Source organism: Colossoma macropomum, unplaced genomic scaffold, assembly GCF_904425465.1.
Source record: "Colossoma macropomum unplaced genomic scaffold, Colossoma_macropomum, whole genome shotgun sequence".
Lineage (NCBI taxonomy): Eukaryota > Metazoa > Chordata > Actinopteri > Characiformes > Serrasalmidae > Colossoma > Colossoma macropomum.
This window is the reverse complement of record NW_023494788.1, coordinates 36,469,071-36,497,004: the sequence shown is the minus strand read 5'-3', so window position 1 is coordinate 36,497,004 and position 27,934 is coordinate 36,469,071. Positions and strand designations below refer to the sequence as shown.

The window sequence follows — 27,934 nt, the reverse complement described above, 5'->3', positions numbered from 1 at the left end:
ATACAGATCATTACAGGGGAGTACCGGCTGTATTTTAGAAGGCGGAAATGCCACTGTTGGCACATCTGACTGTTTACTTACAGCTTCTAAAAACAACACACTAAAAATAGTGATGCATTGAATTAGGAAAAAAAAAATAAAAAAAAAATCATAAAATGTACATTACTCTGCCAAAAGTAGGCAAACTGAAAGACTGATATATAGTAATATACTTTATTAATGTGGAAATGATGCACTCATTAGAATCAATTTTGCTACTGCTTTCAGAGCAGGAAATGGCTGTAGTGCAGTTAATAATGTGGTTGAAATCCCAGTTTCGGTTTACCTTTCACTTTCATTTCACTCTGAGTGCTGCATTAGAATAATGGCGAAACTGTATCTGATGGAATAAAGCAGTTTAAGCAGAATGATGGAGTAATCAGTGAGGCCTTGGCAGCGATGCCTCTCTTGTGCCGCCAAAACTCGAGCAGACGTGTGTCCTGACAGGCCTGCATCCAGCAGGAATTATAGGAAAAAAACTGGGACACCCACTTCCTGCCAAATGTCCCCTTTCGTTGACGACACGCTACTTTGTTCTCTTTCCAAGAACCACAGTGAGTTAGGTGGAGGAGCAGAACCCCCCGGGCACCTTTTGTTCTGTGGCTACAGTGAAAATGAGACAAACAGAGACACTGGCTCACTGAAAAGATCAATAACTTGAATTTAGATCCATGTCAGACCTACATTAAGACCTTTCTGCTTTGAGTTTTGATTTTTTTTGTCATTTTTGACAGTGCATCAAGCGTTACAGCTCTATCTACAGATTCAGCACAACCCTGTAAACGCACCTATACACCAGAATAACAGATATTAGCCCTTTAACAACCTCAATAAACACACTTATACACTAGAATAGGAGCCATGAGTCCATAAACAAACTCAATAAATGCACATATACACCAGAACAAGAGATATTAGTCCATAAGCAACCTCAATAAGCATTCTATATACCAAATTAGAAAGATATTAGCCCATAAATAAGCTCAATAAACATTCCTATACGCTAGGAGATGTCAGTCTATAAACAACCTTACCAAATGCACTAGAATAGGAGATATTAGCCCATGTACAACCGCAATAAATGCTTCTATACTGTAGAATAGGAGATATTAGCCCATGTACAACCTCACTAAATGCTCCTATACACTAAAATAGGAGATATTAGCCCATAAACAACCTCAAGTAATGCTCCTATACACTAGAATTAGAGATACTAGCTCATAAACAAACTCAATAAACGCACATATACACCAGAACAAGAGATATTAGTCCATAAGCAACCTCAATAAGTATTCTACATACTAAATTAGAAAGATATTAGCCTAAAATAAGCTCAATAAACGCTCCTATACACTAGGATATGTCAGTCTATAAACAACCTCAATGAATGCACTAGAATAGAAGATATTAGCCCATGTACAACCTCAATAAACTCTCCGATATGCTAGGAGATATTAGTCTGAAAACGACTTTAATGAATTCCACTATACACTAGAATTGGAGATATTAATCCATAAACAGTTGGTTTTGACCCTTGACTCTGATCCCCCGAAGGACACTATGAGGATTTTAGGGACACAGATTGTGAAGGGTCTCTGACCATCGCGCTGTATCTCTGCCTGTCAGTTTCTGATGTGAGAACACTGACCTCACTCTGCTTTCGAACACTGAGGCTATTCTGTACAAATGGCCTCCTCTGTCTTTGACATGTTACAGTGTCGTCCTTTGTTAAGAACGCGAGGGGGCCACAAGAACGAGACTTCAGAGACTGCAGTTCTGCACTACCTACAAGCATTCTAGTTCAGGCTGCTCAGTGGGGTGAGCAATATGGAAAAATATAACACAAAGATGTGGAAGTGGAAATGCATCAAGTACTACCAACACTTTTTAACAACAAAAGAAAATAAATACATAAATTCTAATACATGATCATTGTTCAGATTTAGTGAGAGATAAAGTAGACAAACCGCTAACAACAAACATATTAGCTTCTGGCTACACACAGCTGTATATACATATTTCCAAGGTTTTGTCCACATGATACACAGAATACTCATTAATAAACAAGTGGGATTTGCAAATAATCACTTACAAATTCTCAGTGATACATATTTACCCATTGCTACCATTGCAAGCAGATTTTCTCACAAGAAGGAAAAGTTAACACTGATTCTGAACTCTCAGGATGAGGATCAGAAATAAAACTATGAATGCTAATCATAAGGATGTATCAATATTGGAATTGTGGGCAGACTCAAACGTGCATATCTACCATAAATTTTTATAAAACGTAGAAATTGGGACTAGCACTCTCAAAAAAGATGTTTTTTCAAGTAAAGGCAAAGGTTCTATTTAGAACCATGAGTTCTATATACAACCCTTTGCATGCTTAAATGGTTCACTGCCTAGTGAAATCGCTCTTCAGATTGTTGGAGAATGTGTTGTAAATGGTTTGGTATAGCACCATTTTGAAAATAAGTATATTAATTATATACAGCACTAAAAAGCGTTCTGCTATTGTTACGATATCCAGCGTGTACCAATAGAAGAACCCCTTTCGTGCTATACAAAACCATTTTCCAAATGGTTCTACATATACCACATTCTCATCAATCTGAAGAACCATTTAACCATGCAAGGAAGCATTTAAGTACACTTTTAAATAAGAAGATGATTCTTCATTTTCTAACACGACTGGAATCTGTGAAAGACTGTGGAAAATGAAGTCAGCGTAAGTAATTGTGATTCGATTCAGTGTTCAGACACTGGCACTTTGAAAGGCCTTAAACAGAATACTTGTGCACATCCCTAATACTGTCTACTTCAGACTACACTACACTGCCACAAGCTCAAAATCAGATATAAATCTGTATGGAGAAAGCAAAATGTATGAGATACCAGCGAGTAGAGTTTAGGCAGAAATTGTCCTTGGACTCTAACACAATGTGTGCAACACAACCAAGCAAGTGAGGAGCTGAAGAGGTGTTGTGTCCCTTCACAAGCCTCTCCCAGGAGATCTCCCTGTGGGAGGACTTCACACGTTACTGTGGAGGGCGAATGAGGGTCATAGAGGCCCTCTGAGCTCCTTCAGGGCTAGCCAGCTCTACCAGGCGTCAGAGAGAATTCTCGTCAGTCCTGTTCATCCCCGCCTCCACGTAAAGAGCAGGAATCCAACACGGGGTTCATATTCACCAGTATGCTGCTTTCACAAGCATTTACATTAGTGCTAAACAATGTGGTCAGAGCACCAAAGCATGATTCTACTGCTCTGTGTTATGACTGTAATGAACTTTGTGCTCATAGCACAGAGCTCTTATTGCAGTCTTCTGTGTTACCAGTATCTCAAAGACAACACTGATAACTAACAAACGATACACTATATTGTCCAAACGTCTGTAGACATGGTTTCTTCTGAAATGAAGGGTATTAATAGTGAGTTTGTCCTCCTTTGCTGCACTAACATTTGATGGCAGCCACAAGAGCATTAGGGCTCAGGAACTGATGTTGAATGATCAGTTATGGATCTAAAACGTCACTTCAACTCATCCCAAAGGTATTGGATGGATGTGCGCCAGTGTTTTGTTTCATTTATAGTAAAATTAACTGGTATTTACATCCTGCCACAGACCCAGTATTAGCTACAGTACTGATTACTGACAAAATGGAATGGTTAATTAAGTATCTGAGTACTCGTTTACACACCTAGTTCAGGGGTGTGATGCTCGATGATATCAGAATCATGTCTGTATTAGCAGGTAATTGGTTTATGACATGAGATGATGCTTAGATTTAACATGTAGAGTTTCCCCACACATAGGCTATAGTTGGGTGCCCCCCGCCAGGTATACTGACACCCATCCAAGTATATGTTTCATTTTGTCCAACATATTTTATTGTTATGTATAAACAAAGGCAAACTTTGCAACATCACCTGCTTATGTTTAAATATTAATGTGATACATGCACAAAAAAATTACAAGATAATACATTTCCAAACCATATACGCCTAATTTGAATATCCACTCAAGCACAAAAAAATACTGAAATAAGGCTTCAAAGTTTGTGACCCCTTTAGAATTGTCTATATTTGTGCATAAATTTGACCTCAGATGTGTTATATTGGACAATTTTCCTCAATAAACAAATGACCAAGTCTAATATTTTTGTCTCATTTGTGTAATTTGGTTCTACTATCTACTATTAGGACTTCTGAAAATCTGATGAAGTTTTAGGTCAATGCAGAAATACAGAAAATTCTAAAGGGTTCACAAACTTTCAAGCACCACTGTATACATACATATTTGAATACCCTATTACTGCAATTGTAATAGTTTACAAATACATAATAATAACCCATTATAATAAGATTAATCCATAAATTATAATACGTCTAATCCATCCATCTCAATTTCTGTATTTTATAAATATGTATACTTTTTCACGGCAGATGTTTGTGAAAAACACTGCACATCAGCCCTGAATCCCGTACTGGTGCATCCCTGGTACAGGGTGGAGATCTGGAGGTGAGCACAGAGAAGAACAGAGCAGAGGTTCTGTAAACATCTAACAAAGACAAAGTAGGTCTGCAAATTACAAGCCCGTCAAGTTTCAGTCCACATCTTCTGGTGCTTGTTTATTCACTGGTTTTCCCAGCTGCGTAGCAGACTGAGATTAATGATGGTGTCTACCTGCGATGGAGAACGTCTGTACGGAGCTGCTTAGCTCTCCAAGTGCATCTTAAGTAATTTAGAGCGCAAACAAACGGTGCAAGTTATCTGCAGACTAATTGCAGTTTGAGACCAGTGATGTTAGCAGAATCTGCTCCGGCAGATCCGAACAGCCGGTGGGTTTTACTGAACGCAGCACAATGAAGGGAAAAAACTGCAGAAAGGCTGAGAGCTCAGTGCAGAAGAGCAAGAATCAGCACAGATTTCCTGCCAGCACACAACCTGTGCAGCTGGAAACACGTACAGTTTGGGCCTTTTTCGCCGACTCTAAAGCTACAGCTGAAAATCTCAATATTGTATTACATAGCATGAAGTTATGGATCATCATCATCCAAACTGACCTTGAAATACGACATAGTTTGCAAAAATAACAGCATTAGCTTCTGCTATCTTCACTGCTCGTCGTTCCTGCCATGTCCATAAATTTCCAAAAAACTTAAAATACTAAAAACCCGTCCTCACCTGGGGCGTATCCACAGGTAAGTCTGGGCCTACTGAGATTAATCACAGGCCCACCCAGTCAGATGGGAAAAAATATTTATAATTGTTAAGGTTATTTAAGATATTTTGTTTTCTGTGAATGCTTAAAGGCCAATGAAATCATTTCACTCTCCGCTAAGCTCCGCCTTCTTTTCGTAGAAACCTAGAGACCTGCACAGGACGTTTTTTTTTTAGTCCTGCTCCCAAAAGATTTCATCCAGTTCCCAGAGAAAATCGGCGCCTTTTATCCTGCTCCCACCCACAACCTTAACATTTTGTCCTGCCCCCACCCGCAGACCTGTACAACTGGTTTTCATCTGCATTAGTCATGATTGAAAATGACTGCTGTAGGTCAGACTCGCCTTTATTGAGAGCACTTTCCACCGCTGTGGCCTTCTAACAGTCTGAAGGCTCTGCCATTTCTGTAGCCTACAAGAAAGCAATTCACATGATTCAAAACATCTGTTTAGAGAGAGACTATTACTTTTCATTATTTAGCTGTTAGATATTATTCATACATGCTAATTATTAAGTGAATGCTATAATTCTATTTAGGATTTTTATCCATTTGCAGGATTTCTCTACATGTATGTGTTGTCCCACTCCCACCTGTACTTGGTTGTTTACCTGCCAGCTCCCAAATATGACGAGGCTAGTAATGTTAGCTAAGGTAACAAACAATTAACATTTGTCTACATAACTTAAATAACAGAGTTTCAAAGACTTATTGACACATTGAAAACTAAAAACTGACCGAAATGCCCATCCATAGTGTTTAATCACTGGCAGCATGATGGGAGCTTTTATTTTGTTATTTTTGGAGATGGAATGCACAAACAAGGCTGGAGCTGAGCGGCTGATGGGATGCTTTATGATGGCAGTATCCTGAGGTGCACATCGCTATCTTTCTCCACACATCAAACTCAGCCATAGCCTCTGGATTAGAAGATGCCAGAAAGGAAACAGTTGCTCCTTTGGAGGTCACATAACTCAATCCGACCACAGTCTGGGAGATTCTTCTTACATATGTAACTGTTAACCTAATTAAACCACTGAAACCTCAAGTATTGTATGCACTCCAGTAGACCTCAGCCAGTTCCTGAATTTCTGCACAATTCAGTGTTTGAGATGTAAACAGAGTGATTCAGAGTGGTTTGGTGTGAAATGGTTCAGATGTCTTTACAGTGGTGGTGGTGATGGGAACCAGGGGCCACCATGACTACAACACAAACAGACATTTTATTTACTATCCAAAACCAAAAGTGAATCTAAAGTAATGTGTTTTCTTAGGGGACTATTGTTTCACAATGTCCTGCATGTATCCCTCCACCCTTAAACGATGAAAAGTATGCATTTTAGACCAAAATCGGAAAACAATGCCTCAGACATCAGGCAGTGTTTTCATGACCATTTTTTGTAATAACTTTGTGAGGGAGCTTTTACAGGTGGACGTCTGGGTCCTATCACCACCACTGTGGACAATTCTGACTCTGAGTTTCTCTGGAAAGAAGCATTTCACACTGGAACACTCTGAATGACTTTGTTTACATCTCAACCATTTAATTATGTAAAACATTGTGAAAAATTGGTGGACTTCCCCTTAAAGGGCCTGTATCTATACTGTTACCGCAAACTAATCCTATAAAAAGTGCTGTGATCGATTAAAGGCCTCGTTTGCATATGGTAGGGGGCTCATTTGCATATCGCAGTCATCTTTGACATTAGTATCACAAAGGCCACTATCTTGTAGCCCAATATGAGTCACTCCTTTGATGTTCAGTCAAAGCCACTGGCCGCACTGCACAGAGATGGGAGTTGACCTGTTATGTAACTCTGGCGGTCCGTGCATGATTCAGTCTGCAGCTTTCACTACAGCAGCTGAGCAGCTCTGCTGGTTCACAAAGCTTCTGCTGGATGCTCTCTCCCAGCCGTCCGGTGTGACCGGATCTGGACAGACAAGCTATTTCATTCTCTTGACAGGACACGACTCATTACAGAAACTTTTGGTCGGTTGTGTCGGCTGAGGGCAGGATATAAATACGCCCAGATTAGAGAATGACCTCCAGGCACCCATCTGAGACTAATTCTCTTTTACTAACCTGGAGCTCGGGACGCCGCACAGGCCCACGCTATGGACAGCATTAGTGGTCAAACATGAGAAATGGAAGATAATTCAGTTATTGCTTTCCATCTTTTTGACTGTGAGGTGACATAACAGTGTTTATATAAACTTTTTTCCCCTACCTGGATTACTCAGGTAAGGAGGTAATAGTTTTAGCTTCTTAATGGCTTAAAGTGAGGGTGTATTAATAGACACCTGGATAAAAATACATCACTCAGTGATACTACTTGACTTTTACAGTTTAAAAGTTTAACACCTCTGGTCAAACCATGTTTTGTCTATTTTCTTAGTTAATACTCTTCTACAGCACAGGCCACATTTTACCCCCCTGACCCCACCCATATATTTAATTCAGTAAATAAACAGCAATTGTGCAGTAAAATGTGCGTCTTCTGAAGAGGAAATAAATTAGTTTCACTTAAAATAATGTACTTTGACTGGGGGTGCCCAAACTTTTGCGTGTGACTGTACATCCACTGTTTAAAGGGCCCATAGCCTTAATTTTTCTTGTTTTTTAATTTTGCAGAGGTGATGTTTGTGAAGGTTTATGTACTAATATCAGTCATAATGCATGTCTGCATGACCGTTTTCTAATAGAAATGTTTGTTACTGTGTCTTCAAGACGGATGCATGTAAATTAGCCTGTGCAGTCCAGGCTGAAACACTCTTCATAACTTCAGTGTGAACAGACACTAAACTGGGTCAGGCTGAATAGTGGGGAAACAAACATCACAAAATCAATTTAAAATGTGCTGTTTTTGAAGCTCAGTTTACATACATGGGCTGTACAGACTGTGGAGTGAACTGTACGTTTGAATCGAATTTTATTAAAAAAAAAAAAGTAAGAATAAGAAATTTTTATATTTTTTTCATGATACAGGCCCTTTGATAAAAAAGGCTTTTGTGACATTTCCACATTTATAAAACTGACAGCACTGTCTACATTACAAATATGTAAACAAATTCTTACCTAACAAACCAGGATTTGCTGTTTTTGTCAATTAAACTGAGGAAGCTCACAGCACAGCCTTTACTACTAAGCGCTAGGCTCAGACATTCAACAGCACTGCAAAGAAAAAGCATGTAGTGTAACCTTGAAAAGAAAGATATGATTTACGTTACGAGTGTTATGTCTGCAAAGGATGAAGAGCTCCGTGGAAATAAAAAAATAAATGTCTATTATGCTTTTTAACATTTCTATAGCATTTTCACCTCTGTATAATACTGCTACAGCCACAATTTACAAACATTTTCCTATCTTGAGACTTGAATACTGAACTCAGAGTGCCAAACTGCAAGTCTGCTTGTATTGTTTTGTACACAACATGTGTTTGGTTGCTTCTGATTGGTCTGAATCTCCATGCAGTTCATGAGTTCTGTGTTACTGGGTTAAATTTAAAGCTTAAAACCTAAGGCAACACAGTTGATAATGTGGACTGATTGTTGATAATGTGACAGCGAAGCTGGAAATCATACCCTTCATGATTTCGATATAAAAACGATTACTCTTTCATCCCTGCTATGATTATTTCTCATATGTGCTGAATTAAAGATCCTTTTGTGTCTTTACAGTTGGCAGTACTGATGCACACACACCCAGTCTGGAGCCGTGTAAGTATCTTCCAGAATCAAATAACTGTCAGTTCACTAATGCAGAACACACTCAAAAAGCCTGACCGTATAATGCTGACCACAGCAAGTGTGTTTAAGCTTGTATATGGCAGTTAAACAGATCAGTATCTTTCACCTTGAGTCTGTCAGCAAAGCCCAAAAGGCAAACCTACATCTCTCATAGCTAAAGTCATACACAATCGGCCGACTTGCAGTTTTAGTCCATCACTGTTTCACTTACTCCTTTTTTCAATGTTTTGACGCTGAAAACGTTGCATTGGGTCTATATTGTTTGTTTACAGGGCTGGGCAATATGACAATATATATCATCATCATGATAAACTATATCACACAAATGTTTCTTCATATTGATGAAGAATGTGCTGTATATTTTTGAAAACGGTTCTATACAAGGGTTCTTCTGAAGTTACTATGTCAAGACTATAACAATAGAACAACACTTTTTGCTGCTATATAGAACCCTTTTTAAAAAGGTTCTATATAGAACCATCTACAGCACATTCTTAATATGAAGAACGCTCTCATGATGCAAAGAACCCTTGAAGAACCATCTTTGATGCTACAAAGTAGGGCTGGGCAATATGACAATATATATTGTTATCATGATAAATTATGCTGCAATACAATATGCTTTTCTGAACATATTGTGTATATCAGTAGTACTTGTAGAAAACTGACCACCTGCACGTTTCATTATAGAGAGAGCAAACTTAACTGGATTTAGTGCAACACAGTATGCCAGATATTAAATAAAATTATTTTATTCAGTTTTTCATAATTTCTTTTTGTAAATGTAACACTAGTGTTCTAGTGTTACACTAGTGTAACACTCTGTTCCAACTGATCAGACATCTGAAAAAATAAATACTGTGACATATCGCGTATTGTAAAAATTTCGTAAAGTATCGCAATACTGTATTTTTGCCATATCGCCCACCTCATTTTGTTCATAGGATTTTGGTTACATTGTCTATTCCTTTATTTATGTTACACAACAACAATGGTGATCTTCATTTTTGACAATTTTTTTTATTTTATTTTTTCAATAAACAAATAGATAGATAGATAGATAGATAGATAGACAGACAGATACAGACATACAAACAGACAGACAGATTGGTAGAGAGATATAGACAGACCGATGATTCCCAAACTTTGAGAAGAACACTAATCAATAATTCTACAATAACAGATGTCCTCATTGGCTAGCACTGTGCTTAGTGGTGGGAGGAGAGGGACGACCACCCTACCCACTCTGCAATGCTCTCTTGGACTCTCAGTTACGGATGGCTGTGGCAGCGCTGTCTTAAAGACAGGGCTGATGCTCAGGTGCACCGCTTCTTTTGAAAGTACAGATTAAAATATGTAACATTTACAGTATGTGTAAGTTTCCTTTTAGTGTCATTTCAAAAAAAGAAAACAAAACAAAACATCCAGACATCCTTTTAGCCACAGAGAAGCATCTTTTGAGAAGAATAAGCACATTACATTTTTATTATTCCTATTAATGCAAACTTAAGTGTCATTTAATACTGTGAAATCAATATTTTTGGAAAGTATTGCGATGATGGTTGTAAAACATTTAAAATGGCAGTTTGGCCCAGTAATGAGCAAATAATGTTATTTCTATTGTGAATAGAAAGTACTTTAAATGTGCTCTGGATTAATATTTAGCTGTAAATAAATTTTTCCTGGATTCTAAATTTTGCAGTGTATTATCAATGGAGAATATGGAGAATAGACATGCACAATATCAGAATCACAGATGTTTAGATTTGGCCAATATTTCACGCTATAATGTGATGTATTTACTGAACTCCAGAAGAGCAGAATGTTTAGGTGGGTTACTGCACTAAAATATCCGTATTTTATTCATTTCTCTGCATTTTTAAGCCAGAAATAAATGTACTATTTCTCCGTAATGCTGATCCAGATAGATCTAGTCGCAATTTCTACATTCTATGAATGTTTATGTATCTGCAAATATGTACATGAAAAATAACAATTTTAACAGCCCACAACTCCCTTATGGGTGCACTACTGATGAAAAAGACTGATTTCACAGGGTTGTGATATGATTTTTTACAGTAGAACATTTTTGATCTATATCTGTCTGACAACCTCAATTACATCACATCACATCACATCACTGTAACATCCAAGGTTCAGATTATTTGTTTACTTTCATAAAATATGCATGAACCTTTTTTTTCTTCCTAACAAAGCGGTCTTCTCCTTCTCTGTTATCTGATAACTGGTACAGATCGATGCAAGAGTAGCTGAATTTCCTGCTCTGTTCCTCTTTGCTTGTCAAACTGATGGCCTGCGGGACACAGGACGAGTAAAACAACCTTCGGAGGAGTGTGACACAGTATTCTAGCTAAGAAAAAAAATCCAGCCCACCCATTACCTCCCCTCCCTGTACCCTCCTCCAACTGCTGAGAAAACCAGCCCTGAGAACTGCCCCTAAAGCAATATCTCCCTACTGACAAAGCACATCAGTTTACTCCCATGAGTGCTTGCAAAGGAAAGCGGGCAGGAAATATGCAGACTGCATTCTAAGCAAATGTTATGCTTGTTGCATTTGTGTGCATTTCACCCAACAGGAGCAATATTACAACCTTTAATCTCCACCTAGTGTAACTGTTTCCGCACATTTTTAAAGTTCTGCTCTTTAAAGGGCTCATATTCTATATTTGTCTTGTGTTTTCTTTTTTACACTTATATTTATGTGGTTTTATTTACCAAAAACATTCATAATTCATTTATACATAAACACTTTCCAAGCTTTCATTATCCCTTAGAAATAAACAGGCTGTTTTTGTTACTGTGCCTTAAAAACTGATGTGTAAATGAGCTCTGTTCTGACTGGCTGCCTGGGCTGAAACACTCCTTATTACTTCAGGGTGAATGGGTGGGGCTAAACTGCTGTTGACTGAATAGGCAGTTAATCTGCAAATGTGTTGTTTTTTGTGACATAACATTAATTGTGAATTCAAAACAGGCTCTTTTTGCAGATTAGTTTCCATATATGGACTGGGAAGTGAATGGCACATTTTGACAACTTTAAAAAGTTTACGTATTACATTAAACTCAAAATAAATTAATTTCTAAACATAAAATTTTTAAAAAAGCGTAGAAAATTTCATTTTCCATGATATTGGCCCAATAAATCAATTAAGCTTTTGTCAGTGCACTAACTGCATTTCTTTACTTGTACTAGTTATTTATAGCGATGAATAAATACAATAGTGTTTTCACACTGAAAGCCTGGTATTTTTTACAAGTCATGTGCATGATTAGTTACACACATCATCAAGGGGGAATTCCACCAATTTCTTAAAAATTTCTGCATAATTAAATGGCTGAGATGTAAACAAAGTTATTCAGAGTGGTTTGGTGTAAAACGCTCCATTCTAGAGAAACTTACTCAGAACTGTTCACAGTGGTGGTGATACGAACCAGAACCAGTCCACCTCTAAAAGCTCCCTCACAGAAAGTTATTACATGAAATGGTTATGAATACACTGCCTGATGTCTGAGACACTGTTTTACTATAGTTTTGAGAAGATTTTTGTGCTGAATGCAATATTTTACCTACTTACACGTCCCAGGTGGCTGCTTTCTCTGCCCGTGGCCCAGCATGAGCCTCAGGGCGGCATTAGGAGAGACTTGTCAAATGCTGCTGACAAACAGGTGGGGCTAGAACTGGGATACTTGCAGGACGTTGTGAAGCAAAACAGTCTTTAAAGAAAACATATTTCAGATTTTCCACTAATCATCAACATTCCATATTAAACTCGGAAGACACGTGTAGGTTCACCGGTGGGTCTGGATAGTAAATATAATGGCTATATTTGTGTTGTAGACATGGTGACCCCTGGTTCCTATCACCACCAGTGTAAAGGAATCTGAGCCTCTTCAATCAACCATTTCACACCCAACCAGAAAAATTTGAGGAGATCCCTTTTAAATGATCTGTTAATGGGAAGCTAGCTGGTCATGCCATCAGTTCCTCAGCTAAAGCATTTAATAACCATTTGTTACCTCCAAACAGATAGAATACAACAGCTTTGAACTCTTCCAGTCATTTATCGGTCACAGAATGACAAGATGTCAGCACAGTAGTGATTTCTTATCTCTCTGGTAAGTGTACAGAATTTTCCAGAAACCTTCACCTGCAGAGTTATGTCTAGTCACTCTGCTATTCCTTACTAACAGGAAACGTCAAACATTTTTCAGTCAGGCTGCCTTAAATAGCTTCAACCCAGTCACTCACTGATGCTGTTGTGAACGGGTTGCTGATGGGAGAGCGTGTTGAAATGTCACGTACAGAATCACGACAGGTAAAACGAGGTTTGTTTCAGAGAAGGCCTAGGGTTACTGCCTGCCAAAACCTTTTTTTCTAAGGCACACCAACATTATCGGTCAATAAATGACCAAGATTTCAGCACAGCAATTTGCTGCTGGGTATTTACTGTTGTGCCAAGCACAGGGTCAAGCATCAGGCGATGAAGGAATCAAATTTACTTAGTGCATTAGCAGTGCTGCTGTGCGCTTTGTCCTCAGCGTCATTACAGGCATAGTTATCATTCTCCTGAAGTGGTGTAATCAAATCTGCAGGGTTTGTCCCCCTACAAATGTTGCACAATCACGAGCTGGCAGCTTCAGTCTTGAGAAAGAGAGTGTAGGTGTAGGTGAACTGTCCCCTGAAACCAATCACAGGTTTCAAAAACGTAGTTTTAGACAGGGACATCTTCAAATTTGCACAATTTATCAATATAAACTTGTCTCATGTGTCCTAGTGATCTGAGATATTGATAAAACTCAATAACATCTGATTTTAACACTGTATGATGATATATGAGCATTAATACAGTTAACGGGCCAAAGCTTCCCAAGTGATATGATGTTTTGCTAAAATAATGTCTTATAAATCTAAAACAGCCTGTTTTCTTTCTCTATAATTATACTAAATAAAATCTTACACAGTAAATGTTTACAGAAAGCAGACTAACTAAGGATGACTCAGCAATTAGACAATATATTATTTTGATTTTGGCAGATCTGTATTGCATTTTTATGAGGTAAATAACACAAGCCAGGCAACATGAGTGCTGTTTTGAATGCTATTGCTGCACCTGTATCAAAATGCTGTAGTATAATCTTATGACTTGTGTCCATTACCTCTTACTTTCAGTGTAACCCTTTACTTGATTCTTGTTATTTAAATAAAGAGCTGATTTGTTATTTAGGACTGTAAAATGCCAGACTGGCTCATTAAAGAGCAAATAATATTATTTATATATATTTTTTTTTACTTTTTATGTTTTATTTATTTTGTACAGGAAATTAGGGGTGGACAATATGACAAAAAATTTCATATCATGATACTTAGACATTTTCACAATATGTATCACAATATTTTGACGCAATGCCATTAAAATCTCACAGATTTATTTTCATTCAACATTTCACATAAAGCACCGCACTACACTCAATGTTTTCTTTGTAATAAAGCATGCAGTAGGTCCTGTGACAATACCTCATAGTTTTAATGGGGATAGAGTCATTAAGAACTCGATAGGTGTGTATAAAAAGGCAAAGATTTTTGGGATCCAGATTGTATTGGGAGAAAAATACAGACTTCAGACTTAAATATAGACTATAGACTTTTATTTTGACTAGGGAAATGCTACTTTTGTCCTTGGTTGAGGCCTTAAATGGGTGATTTAGAGATTTAAAGGCAAAAAGTGTGCAGCAACCCTAAAAACAGCATGACTAGCATATATCCATACTTAAGAGGAAAAAATGTATTGAGATTGTCTCAAAGAAATATGGTAGATCTTAATACTGCAGTAATGAAGGATCACTGACGTCTAAATTCTCTCTCAGGAGAAAAGAGGAGATTAAACATAAGCATTTCATTGTAGGAAGTTCTGGTGATGAATGAGAACAGCATGAGTTCTTGCTCTGCACTGACAGCCTGCTGAGAGAGCTCTGTGATATAGAATAGAGCTGTAGAAGAATATAATGAGATCTTACACGTTTCTTATGGAAATATTATTCAGCTAAGACTGGGGTGAGATGAGTCAGACACCAAAGAGTTCATCCATACCTGTGATAATATCTTGATTAAAGTGAGAAATCTGAGGGTTATTTCTCAGGAGTTGAATTTCAGAAATAGGAGAAAATGGCTTAGGACTTAAATACGTCTAGGAGAAGTACATGAGATTAAGAGCAGAACTACTTTAGAATATTCCTTTCCTCTATATGAGCTACAAAACAAGGACATGTTTTAATAAATACATATAAACTCAAACGTTAATCCTTCCGAGAGTTACTGTAATACTACAGATTTCACTGGTATGTGAAGTGACAAACCATAGTTGGTTAGAAATGATCTAAGGCTACACTCTTAAAAAAGCTGGTTCTTAAAGGGTTCTTCAGTAAAGGGAATGGCTAAGCATTTCATGCTTAAAGCGTTCTTTTCATGGTGAAATGGTTCTTCAGATTGATGGAGAATGTGTTGCATATGGTCCTATAAAGCACTTTTTTGAAAATGGTGCTATATATCAGAGGTGGGCGATATAGCAAAAATTTTAAATCATTACATTTCTTGAAATATTCATGATGCACAATATGTTATTTAATTTTTCAGACATTTGATCAGTTTTAACAGAGAAAAAAGAACCAGTAGTGCTACATAATAAAAAAGATTTTCAATAACTGCAAACACAGTGGTTTTTATTCAATATTTGGCACTAAATCCAGTTAAACGAGACTAATTTTCTCTCTCTATAATGAAACACGCAGTCAGTCAAGGTTCTACAGGTACTCATATACATGACATGTTCAGAAAAGCGTATTGTATTGTGACGATTTGTCACAATAACAATATATATTCATATTGCCCAGCCCCACACTTACAAAAGATGGTTCTTCAAGGGTTCTTCATTAAAGAGAATAGCTTCATCTAGAACTGTGAACATCCAAAGAACCATCTGCATGCTTACAGGGTTTTTGCATGGTGAAATGGTTCTTCAGAATCATGAAGAATGAGTTGTATATGGTTCCATGCGGAACCTTTCCGAAAAAGATTCTATACAGCACCAAAAAGGGTTCTATGTTGCAGTGTCAAGCATGTAACAACAGAACCCTTTGCTGCAATATAGAACCACATGCAACACATTCTCAATCAATCTAAGGAACCATTTAGGCATGCAAATGACTCTATATGGAACTTATGGTTCTAAATAGAACCAATTCCTGTACTAAAGAACACTTGAAGAACCATCGTTTTCATAAGCGAGTGGTGTACAGCCGTGAATGTGAGCGGTTTCGCCCCCCGACGCGGCCAGAGCCACGCTGAACTGTGATTGGTCAGAAGTCTGTCAGCAGACATCAGATGACGCCTCTGATTGGTCGGTGGCGAACGGCTTCACACACAGGCTGAGGCGTTCCGTCTCTACACGCTGGCAGGAATTACAACAGCGTGAAATGTGGCCCAAAAAACCCATCCTAAACCTGCCCGATGTGTGTGAGTGTGCGAGTGTGTGTGTGTGTGTGTGTGTGTGTATGAGCGGTGGATGACACACCCTTCGGGAAGCAAAACCCGCACGTGCACTTAAATAACATCACCAATGTAGATCATTTTAAGGTCGTACTGCTAGAACTGTTTGATATGTGCTTCTCATTCATAATCACTGGTGAACGAACACACAGAGGCTGTAAATGCGTCTCATCTGTCACAACGAGGCTCATCACGTCACTGGGAGGAGAGGGGGAGAAGGGGTGGTGGCGGGGGGCGTCTCTAGCTAGAGCCAAAAGGAAAGTCTGCCAGATTGTAACAGCTGCACCATTTAAGGTGGAACGGAAAAATTCGAACAAGAAGCTGGCGAATAGGAAGCTGACCTCAAGACTCGTGAAGATGCTACCTTAGCTTCTCACGCTTGATTTGCATTCATAACATAAGCTTATGCACTAAGGCCCTCTCATCTTATCATCACCATCATCATCATCATCATCATCACTGAACAGACCAATGCACAACATATTTTTCCCACTGAAAAACAAAGGAGAGGACAGAATGACCCGCGTTGGCACCGAGCACAAGGACATAAGCAGAACACCACCTTGGAATCTGATTAGAGAAGGGAAGCAATGCTGAAAATAGAGAAACGCAGGCGATGCACATAATGCAAACAAGGCTAAAGGAACTGGGCGCTGGGGGCAAAACCGAGCATGCGCATTTCACCAGTATAGTGTAGTAACTTAGTGTTTCAAACGTCTTATTGTGCTTTTAATGTTAATTCAGTACCACTTTTACTCCCTGATGCTGGTGACGTTTTCTGATCAGGAGATCTGGGCTGTTAAATGATCCTAACTGCTGCTGGCATTGTCTGACGAGGTGATTTAGGCTATCATAGTATCCCACCTACAGTTTTAAGGCTGGGGGCATATTCTGACACGGTGACGAAGTATCCTATCTACAGCTTTATCCAGAAAGCTACCTGTAAATATAGGGCATTTTGACAATGTAGCACAATTCGAAAGAACTGCCCCTCTCATGGGGTAACAGGAAGTGCAAGTGATGGAGAAAGACACAACAGACACCGGCTTTAGAGGTTTTAGAGTCTGGGAGAGTGCCTGAAGCCCCCCTAATCTATTAATCTGGGCTATAGCTCGCGCTAAAACGCCAATACGAGCCGCTCGCGGTCGCAGTGCGCTGCGTTAACCTTACCAGTTCTCCTGCATCCATCGGATGGCTTCGTCCTCATTGAACTGTCTCTCGAATTCATACTCGTGCAGAGCCAACACGGACATGATCCACCACTGCCGGAGCTTTGGCCTTCACTTCACGACGAAACAGCAGAAAAACGTGGACGGGTGTTTTTTAGGGTAGTGAATGTATATATACGTATAGGTATGTATGTGTTTGTCTCTGGTTCAGCTGCAGCCCAGATATTGCATCGCTCTCTCGCGTTGTTCTCGAATGTCAGCTCGTCCGCCCTCTCCCTCTATCTTTCTCCCTCTCTGGGGGAAGAAGCTGGGTCCTAACGCCGCCTCTTTCCTCTCCTCCCTCGGAGGAGGAGGAGCCTGGACCGACCTTTCGCACACATTCACCAGCCAAATCATTTTTTAATAAATGCGCGATGCAATTCGGGCGCGCGCACATTTGGTGTTGTGAGCAAAGCTAGAAAAGCTTCATGCATATGCGCGCGAGACTTTGATGCTGCGCTATAGCCTGGCTAGGCCCACATGATGCTTTCTTTATCTCCCCTCGCGCATCAGGATAAAATCTTAACCTCAGGCTGAAAATAAAGCCCAGCAGCACTCAAATCATCGCAGTAACGGCTCATGTCCCAGTGCATTGTCCGTTTTAATGACATGATGTGCCTTTCACGTGCCATGTTAAGTAAGATGTATCACATGGTCACCAATTCTGGTCAAGATCTACCTTCCTGCAGAGTCCAGTTCCAGCAACAACGTGCAGCACCTGCTCCAGCTGATGAACTTCTGAAGAAGGCCTTGAGTGGTTGCCTGGTGTCTAAGAAGGTTTTGGCCCAAAACATTTTTTTTTTAAAGTCTGTTCATGGCGGAGGGATACAAGCAGGGCGTTCTAAGTTTCAAAGGTGTTAAAAATAGTCACCAGTGTAAACTTATTTCTTTCAGATTTGCCACTGTTTTACATTCATCAACATTACATATAAAGACTAGGGAAAAAAGTTCACTGGTTATTTTGGATAGCAAATAAAATGGCAATATTCATCATCAAACCATTCTGGATGACTTTATTTATCTCCATCATTAAATTATGCAAGCATTGACCAGTTGAGTGGGATGCTCTCGAGTAGCCAAGGTCACCATGGCCAATGCCAAGCATGGGCTAGAGCAGTATAAAGCCCCTCCAGCTTTGGGCTGTGGAGCAGTTGAACTGCGTTCTCTGAAGTGATGGAGCGCCATCCAGTACTTTTGGGATGATCCAGAACTGAGCATCCAACATCAGTAACTGACTAATGCTCTTGTGGCTGCCATCAAATCCTCACAGCAAGGTTCCAACATCTAGTGTAAGCCTTCCCAGAAATTAGAGGCTGTAGTTGCATCAAAGGGGGACAAACTCACTGTCAATACCCTTCATTTCATAAGAAACTCTGTCTACAAACTTTTGGCCATACTTTATGCTGTCTGTCCTCAAGCCAGGAAGCCCATCAGCGCTTATCTCATTGCAGTAATGGCTTGTGTCAATTTGCATGGCCATCGCATTGTCCATTTCAGTGGCATAAATAATGTGCTTACAACGTGGCATATTAGGTTAGATGGCTATTTGTCCAGAATATGCCACGTTGCTTTCAGCTTGCATAGTCAGGTATAATGTAATACATGTTGTAGCATGCCAAGGTCAAGCCTAAGATCACTTTGTCAGGATAACGTCTTTAATCCTATGAATAAATGGACAAAACTAGAGATACAAACACTATAAAGTCAGTGAAATCATCTGTGAATATTAGATCATAAAAATCTTTGTCATTTTTTTTTTCAAGATAAGTTTTTATCTTTTATCTTATCATTCATAATCGGTTGTGCAAGAATTGAGCAATAGGGCTACAAACTGACCGAATTGCTTCACTGTGGTAGCAGTCTGGCACGTAGATGAAGTCACATCAGAATCAAAATGTTATTTATATTTATTTATTATATTAAAAAAAGTGTTTTACAGTAAAGTCCATAAATATTTGGACATTGACAAAGTTATTGTTATTTTAGCTGTCTACCACAGCACGTTGGACTCGAATAATGAATATGAGCTCAGAGTGCAGACTTTCAGCTTTTCTTTGAGGGGATTTACATCCAATCAGGTGAACAGGTGTAGGAACTACCAACATTTTCTTAATTCTTAATAGGGTTTCTTTCTTGGTGATGCTCTGCCGGACCTTTACTACAGCAGTCTCCATTTCCTGCTTGTTATTGGGCTGTTTTTACCTTCAGCTTTGCCTTCAGTAAGGGCACTCTATTGGATTACTGTCAGGTGAGTGACTTGGTCACTGCAGAACATTCCACTTCTTGAGCTAATAAAAGTCTTGCTTTAAAAAAGGTTGCTATAAAAGGTTGCTTTCTCAGCATGCTTTGGGTCATCATCATCTATCTGCACTGTGAAGAGCTGTCCAGTGAATTCTGAATCATTTGGCTGAATCTGAGCAGATAGTACAGCTCTTTACACTTCAGAATTCATCCGCTGCTTTTGTCAGCAGTCACATCATCAGTAAATACAAGGGTAGCACCACCATTAGCAGCCATACATGCCCACAACACTACCGCCACCATTCTAGACAGAGGAGGTGGTATGCTTTGGATCATGAGCAGCTCCTTTCCTTCTCCATACTCTTCTTTTCCCATCATTCTGGTACAAGCTGATCTTTGTCTCATCTGTTCATAAGATGATGTTCTAGAACTTGTTTTTAGACATGAATCTGATCTTTTTATTTTTAGGTTTACCGGTGGTTTGCATCTTGTGGTAAACACTGTGGTGAAGTCTACTGTTGATTGTTGACTAAGGCAGGGATATGTTGACCTCCTGGAGGATGTTCTTGATCTGGCCAGATGTAAAGGGGTTTTTCTTCATCAGGGAAAACTTCTTTTGTCACTCACGACAGTTGTTTTCCATGGTCTTCTAGGCTTTTTGGTGTTTCTAAGCTCACCATTGTGTTATTTCTTTTTTAAAATGTTCCAAATAGTCAATGTACTGTTTTCTCTTTTACTAGCCACATGTACATGCAGCCTGATAATCCATTAACAATCCTAACAATCCTAATCCTAAAAGACTAATAGCTCAATCAGAATATAATACGTCCTTGTATACACCTCAATCAGAATAGACTAGTCTGATTGAGGCCATTCGGAATACAATTTCTATCCGATTGAACGAGGTGTCTAATCCTGTAAATAATCTGTTAAATAGAAGAATAACAGCCGTGTAAACACCTGTATCTGATTACATTCCCAATCAGAAACTTTAAGTATGTTCTGCACATGTGCGTCGCATCATAGTGAAAGTTTATAACGTTCAACATGGTGTCCAGGCCTTCTTTAATAAGTACATTTGAAGTATGTTTTCCTGAGTCTGACATAATTTTATGGACTCACGAGATGGTCACTGTCATGGTAACATCTACAATAAGCCGTTCTCTATGCATGCGTGCAATTTTGGATCGGATTACGTGTAGTACTCTCAAATTAAACAAGAAAGTATACATTTTGATTAAATTTACTCCAACTCCAAAATATTGTGGTATCATAGACAACTATGATAATAATAACTTTGGTAATGTCCAAATATTTATGGACCTGATTGTATGTAAAGTTAATTGAGTATTTAGTGGAATGTCAATCCTTTCAACTATGCCTCACATTAAACACAGGCCTGAAAAACTAAATTACCCCTGTCATTTCATATTGTGACACAGGTACAAAGAATATTTGTGCCTCACCTGATTGATGACCTCAGCCCTGCATATCTCACTGCGTTTGCTTTTGGGGAAGGCGTTTGGAAACTGCTGTAGCAATAACTTCACTGATAAAGCTGTTCCCCAAACAATGTACCAATCAGCCAGCGTGGCAGGGCACACTACATGACACCACAATGTCGGATGTTACTTTCTGAGTCTATTTTAGTTAACAACAAGGCTAAACCATTTTTTTATATAGTGCTATTCGAGAAACCCAATGATGCATTGCATCTAAATGACCAATAAAGCACACAATAACAGTGTTGAAACACTCAAAAGAGGAACTGCACTGATTTTTCCAAGGCATGACTAAATGGTTAAGATGTAAACAAGGTCATTCAGAGTGGTTTGGTGTGAAATGCTCTGTTCTAGAGAAACTTAGAGTCAGAGTTGTTCACAGTAGTGGTGACAGGAACCAGACATCCACCTCTAAAAGCTCTGTCACAGAAAGTTATTACATGAAATGGTTATAAATACACTCCCTGATGCCTGAGACATTGTTTTATGATAGTTTTGAAAAGATTTTGATCTAAAATGCATTTTTTAGAACTCATTCATGGTGGAGGGACACATTCAGGGTGTTGTGAGGCAAAATAGCACCTAAAGTAGGGGGCGATAATTCTAGATATTAAGATAATTATGGTGATACAACTTTTCCTCGATAGAGCGATAAGACATGTTCGATAAATGTTCGATATAATACACCATTCTCACACTTCCACGTTCTAGCGACAGCCCTGGTGGCGTTTTCTACTACAAGGAAAGCGACACTACTCTGCTGTCGTCAGGAGAGGGCGCACTTCCGAGTTTTCTACATGATTAGAGAGGGAGGGGGCCACGAGTAAGATGAGTTTTTAACGACGTCTGAAATGTGAAGTTATACGTTCCCTGTTTGAGTGGAGCAGCCGGTGATCTGTTTTCCTGTGACCGAGTGTGAGAGACGAGATCAGTGGAGTAACTGTACTGTCCTACAGCGAACTCGCCTCTTTCCTAACATCCTAACCAGCTTTAGCAGCGTTAAATCACAATCACAATCCTCACAACTACAGCGCTGTTACAGCGCTTGGACAGCCATATTTTAGTATTAGTGCATTCCCAAGCAACGAAAGTGAAAGAAAGAAGTGTGTTCATGTTAGTTACAGCCCTGATTTAAACGAGAGTAACCTGAGGAAGCTGTGAGGCATTGGAGAGCGGGAAAGCGCTATCTTTCCAGGCTAGCTGTTTTTAGCATCTGGCTAACTTGAAACGCTCCGTCACTCGCACAGCGCGGTGAATTGATGATACTGTAGATCAAATAAGAAACAAAAGCACCGCTTTCAGTTTAAACATACCTAAAAGCAGGACTCCGTTTGTTTGGTGTTAGATATAAGGCGGTTCACCCCTTAAACTACTACGATGTCGCTATCTGGTGTTTGAATACTGTGGTATGCTCTGACATCGATGTGGTAGGAGTGATGGTGTGAAGGCAGTGTGATCCATCTCTGACATACCGAGCCAGGTAATGTTTGCTGTTCGTACTGAGTCGACGTTGTTGAGAAACAGTTTATGACTACTACAAAAATTGCGGCCATGCTGATAAAAACAGCTCACCAGACACTTTCTCCCACTCTCTCATGATAGATTTGTGAAACGTTCCACTGTTTGTTGAGTGTTTGTCGTGTTCCGCCCATAGTTTAAAACAGCAATTAACCACCCAGGAGCAATAATCAGCCTTCAAACCTGAAACAAATAATGATTTGACATTTATCACAATATTTATCGATATTGAACGATATGAATTTTGTTTATCATGATAACATTTTTGGCTATATCGCCCATCTCTAACCTAAACAAACCTTATTATTTTAGATGTATCACTATTTTTCTGAACTTGTCCTATTTGTATTGTTACTGCACTGCCCGGTGCAGCCAAGAGGAGGATGGGTTCCTATTTTGAGCGTTGGTTTCTCTCAGGGAATCTTGGTTCTTCTCACTGGTTCTTCTTCATGCTCTTAGGAGTGGTTCCTCTCAGTGTTGCCCTCAGTGATGCTTATAAGGGGCGTGCACCCACGAATCTGGATTAAAGCTGCTTTGAGATGAAGGCTCTTGTAAAAACTATATAAATAAAAATGATATCATCTGAATTAATAATAAGCACTCAGACATGTTGCTGTTCATACTTTTGCCCCACAGTCTCTGAAACATGCATACAAACCAACTTTTTACCTGATTTCTGTAGTTCAGAATTACCTATGACTTAAACAGTGGTTCTCAACCCAGACTGGTTTTTCAATGAAAAACAAAACGGGACACCAATCAGAGCAGAGGTCATTTGCATATCACAGTAACAAAAACAGCCAACAGTGGCCGTGTAAAAATGAATTATGACAGTTTTTCATGCGTTGAAAAAAGAGTTTTGAATTTACATGAATCAAATGTGCTAAAAGGTTGCACATGAGCACAGTTTCTTCCAAAGTACAGAAACTGAAAGACAGCAATTGTGTTGATGTATGTGTTATTCATGTGTATCCGGCTGACTCATTTGAATCATGCTAATATTTTTTCCAGTGTACATAACACAATTCAAACAACAAACATAGAGGAAAAATGTGAGACATGACCCTTTAAAGGGCCCATATCATGGAAAACTGAGGTTTTCTCACTTTTATGAAATAAGTGTTTGATGCAACATGTAAGCATTGTTAATGTTTCAAAACATACCCAGTCCATACATTTATGTAAATGTAGCTGTAAAAACAGCTTGTTTTAAGTTGTGTTTCAACTCAGACTGCTTTTTTAATGAGGGTTCAGACGTGCCTCCTGTTAGAGAGATTAAAGCTTCAGCTGAGGTTCCTGCATTAGCAGACAGCTTCCGGCAGTGAGCCACTCCCTGCTTTGGAGCTAAATATTTAACCTCTACCTCATTTTAATGGGCCAATTTCATGGAAAACTGAGTTTGCTGTAGCACATAAAATGCTGTTAAAGTTTTGACATGCACCCTGCAAGCCTCAGTCCATACAGTGTATATGTGAAAAGTAAGCTGCAAAACAGTTCTGAAGTCACTGTTTTTGTGATGTCACTAAAAGCAGCACATTTACACATATCTGCTTGTCCAGCCCTACAGCAGTTTGTTCCTGCCCACACACACTGAAGTTTCAGGGCAGGTCTCCACTGCTGAATTAGATTTTAGGTAAAAATAAAATCTCCTTTGTAGTAAAATAAAGCTCTGCTGATCGTTCAACACAATTTTAACAATAAATGGACTTAAACGCTGGAGTTAAGGTATATCTGCTAATTCACACTTTAACCCGTAAGGTTGGCATACAGACTGCTGGTCATCATAGCAATGTAGAAAACAATCTCACCTAGCTAGTAGCTAATGAAAAGGCAAAGAGAAAGATTTAAGATGAACATCGGTAATTTGGAGACAAATGGACTTGCATTTTTGAGCACTCAGCTGGTTTCCTGATGTGTTTAATCTGTGCAGAGAAACTGTCAAACACTAAAAAATGTTGAGATGTTTGAATTTTCCTGTTCCACCTTAAATGCTGTCTGAGGCGCCAGAATGTAATTGCTGCACCTTTTAAGGTGAAATGGGACAATCTGAACATAAAGGCTGGCGAATGAGAAGCTGACTTTAGCCTCGTAAAAATCGAACATTGAGACACATTTTACAAGATATTATTCTACCTTTTTGCGGAAAAATTTCCTGCTGGAGATGCAAGAAAAGCGGCTATAGCTGAGCTAAAGCTTTAAGCAGAGCAAACTAAGTGCGTTTTCATTTATATTATTTTTTTTTTGCCTATACCATTACATTAGGACATACTGTGATATATTTACAGCCAAGATGGTAAAATGAACATAAAATGTTGTGGCCCCCAAGGAGGTTTGGTTTTTGTTGAAAGGACAAAATCGCTCTTCCTAACATTTGGGTTGCCGACCCATGTTATATGGAGTGTTTCAGCCTGGACTACTTTTTGATTCAGTTCCAATACAGGGCAACCAATCAGAACAGAGCTAATTTACATATATCAATCTTAAAGGCACGGTATCAAAAACAACCTGTTTAATGTGGAATACATTCATGTAAATTCATAAGTGTACATAAACCTACACATTCATAAAATTAAGATAAAGTAAGTAAGATATAGGTCATTTAAATTGGGTGTTTGCACAAGTAGACGGTAACAGTGCCCCAGACTGGGACTGATAACCACTAGGGTATGATGTCAATATCTCTGTAGGTTCATAATGGCTCCAGCCAGACATCTGAGTTCCCTTTTCCCAGAAGTCATTAACCCCTCAGACTCTCCCTGTGGAGCTCCAATAGCTGCAAGCTAATTTCAGCTCTGCAGACTGCAGGGATATCATGAGTATAAATCCGTATAAACCACAGGTGGACAGACCATCTTCTGGAGGACTAGCAGTGCTTGCTTACATGTAGCAATATTCATATGTAACTCTTCAATGATTTTTTTGAAAATGCCATTCATTTTTTTCCCCATAGATATAAATGGAGTAGTTCCCAATGTGACCACAGAATTGCATCATAGCTTCAGAATTCTATTGCCACACACTGCCACATGCGTACTCCACCCTTGGAACTAACAAAGCATGTAGACAGTAAAAAGTTACACAGAAGCGCTGAGGAGAGGCATAGCAATAGTGATTGCTGTAATGCTGTTCTAGCCATGTCTGGTTTAACCAGTCAGAAGAGAATCTCATTCAGGAGAAGATGGTGAGGAATGTTTGGGAGTATCCAGGGAGCTAATAGGTTTGTGTTGTAGCAACTGCTTACTGTGCATTGGAAACATGAATGGTCCCTCATAGTTTGTCCCATTACCTGTCCTGAAGCACTCCTGCAGTTCATCAGCTAATTTTCAAACCCTTGATGAGGGGCATAATTGGTGCTACTGGACGTGTAGGTGCATATATATTATTAACAAAAGTATTGGGACACCTACAAATTTCACCTACAGGAGCTTTCATGACATCCCATTCTAAATCCATAGGCATTAATATGGTTGGTCCCCCTTTGCAGTTATAACAGCTTCCACTCTTCTGGGAAGCTTTCTACAAGATTTTGGAGTGTCTGTGGGAATTTTTGCCCATTCATCCAGAAGAGCATTTGTGAGGTCAGACACTGATGTTAGATGAGAAGGCCTGGCTTGCAATCTCTGTTCTAGTTCATCTCAAAGGTGTTTGATGGGGTTGAGATCTGGACTCTGTAAGGGCCACTCAAGTTCTTCCACACCAAACTCACCCAGCCATGTCTTTATGGACCTTGCTTTGGGCACTGGGGCTCAGTCTTTTGGAACAGAACAGGGTCTTCCCCAAAATGTTCCTAGAAAGTTGAAAGCATACAATTGCCTAAATGGCTTGGTATGCTAAAGCATTAAGATTTCCCTTAACTGGAACTAAGGAGCCTAGGCCAACCCCTGAAAAAACAACCCCATAGCATTATCCCTCCTCCACCAAACTTTACAGCTGGCACAGTCAGGCAGGTAATGTTCTCCTGGCATTTGCCAAACCCAGACTCATCCATCAGGCCAACCGATAGTGAAGCATGATTCCTCATTCCACAGAATACATTACCATTGCTCCAGAGTCCAGTGGTGGGATGTTTTACGAAAAGTGGCGAGACCCCTTTCAAAACTTGGAACCCTACATTTCTGCACATAGTCTGCCATTTTCATTGCTGTTGCTCCTTTGTTGTTGTTCATTTTTCACGATACCTGGGCTAGAATATGGGCTGGTTTGTGTAAATTTTTGGGGCGAAAATATTAATGAACCAAGACCGTTACGGACCATTTTGGCAGTGGCCTGTTTTACTTCCCTCCTTTGCAAATTCAAAATTTGTATTTGAAGGAGGAGACAACAGTGTTTGAGGTTCACAGTGGGTCAGTTCCATGTACCAAACTCTCCTTATTCAACTCCGCCAATGTAAATACAGTTTTCCTTTCTATTACACCTTTAAACACAAACAGTCACATAGGGTACAGAACGTTTGTTTTGTCTTTACCCAAAGGTCTACAGCATCAGCATCAGCCTGAAGCCTGAGGCCGTTTCCGTTCTGCAGCGTCTGTACGTCCTGGAGGTCGTTACTGCAGGGTTGGCGTTTTTCTAATCCTGTTTGCTTCCGTCATATTTATAATGCTGAAAATGCAATCACATGCTTCTGGTGTGGCTGCAGCTCAAGGACAGTCGTCATTGTAAATGTGCTTGCTCCCTCGATTAATAAATGTACAAAGGAGTAATGGAGAGAAAATGGTATGGAAATCAATTATGCAAGCTAAAACGTCTTCAGAAGAAAGATACCACTCACAGCATCTTCACTAGTGAAAATAAACATTAGCTCTTTGGAGTGATGCCAAAGATGAACCACTTTTAGTTCCTTAGAGGAGATAATTCTGCATGAATAAATGGTTACAATGTAAACAGAGTCATTC

General features: G+C 39.3%; 1 protein-coding gene across 1 annotated transcript in view; it reads right to left on the bottom strand.

Annotated features, from left to right (window-relative positions):
* Positions 1-18,031, bottom strand: part of elovl6 (ELOVL fatty acid elongase 6) — a 29,521-nt gene extending 11,490 nt beyond the window's left edge. The window contains exon 1 of the mRNA XM_036569280.1: positions 17,744-18,031. Within this exon, the coding sequence (XP_036425173.1) occupies positions 17,744-17,826 (83 nt within the window). The 5' untranslated portion in view covers positions 17,827-18,031. The remainder of the gene's footprint in view (positions 1-17,743) is intronic.
* Between the last annotated feature and the right edge of the window lie 9,903 nt (positions 18,032-27,934).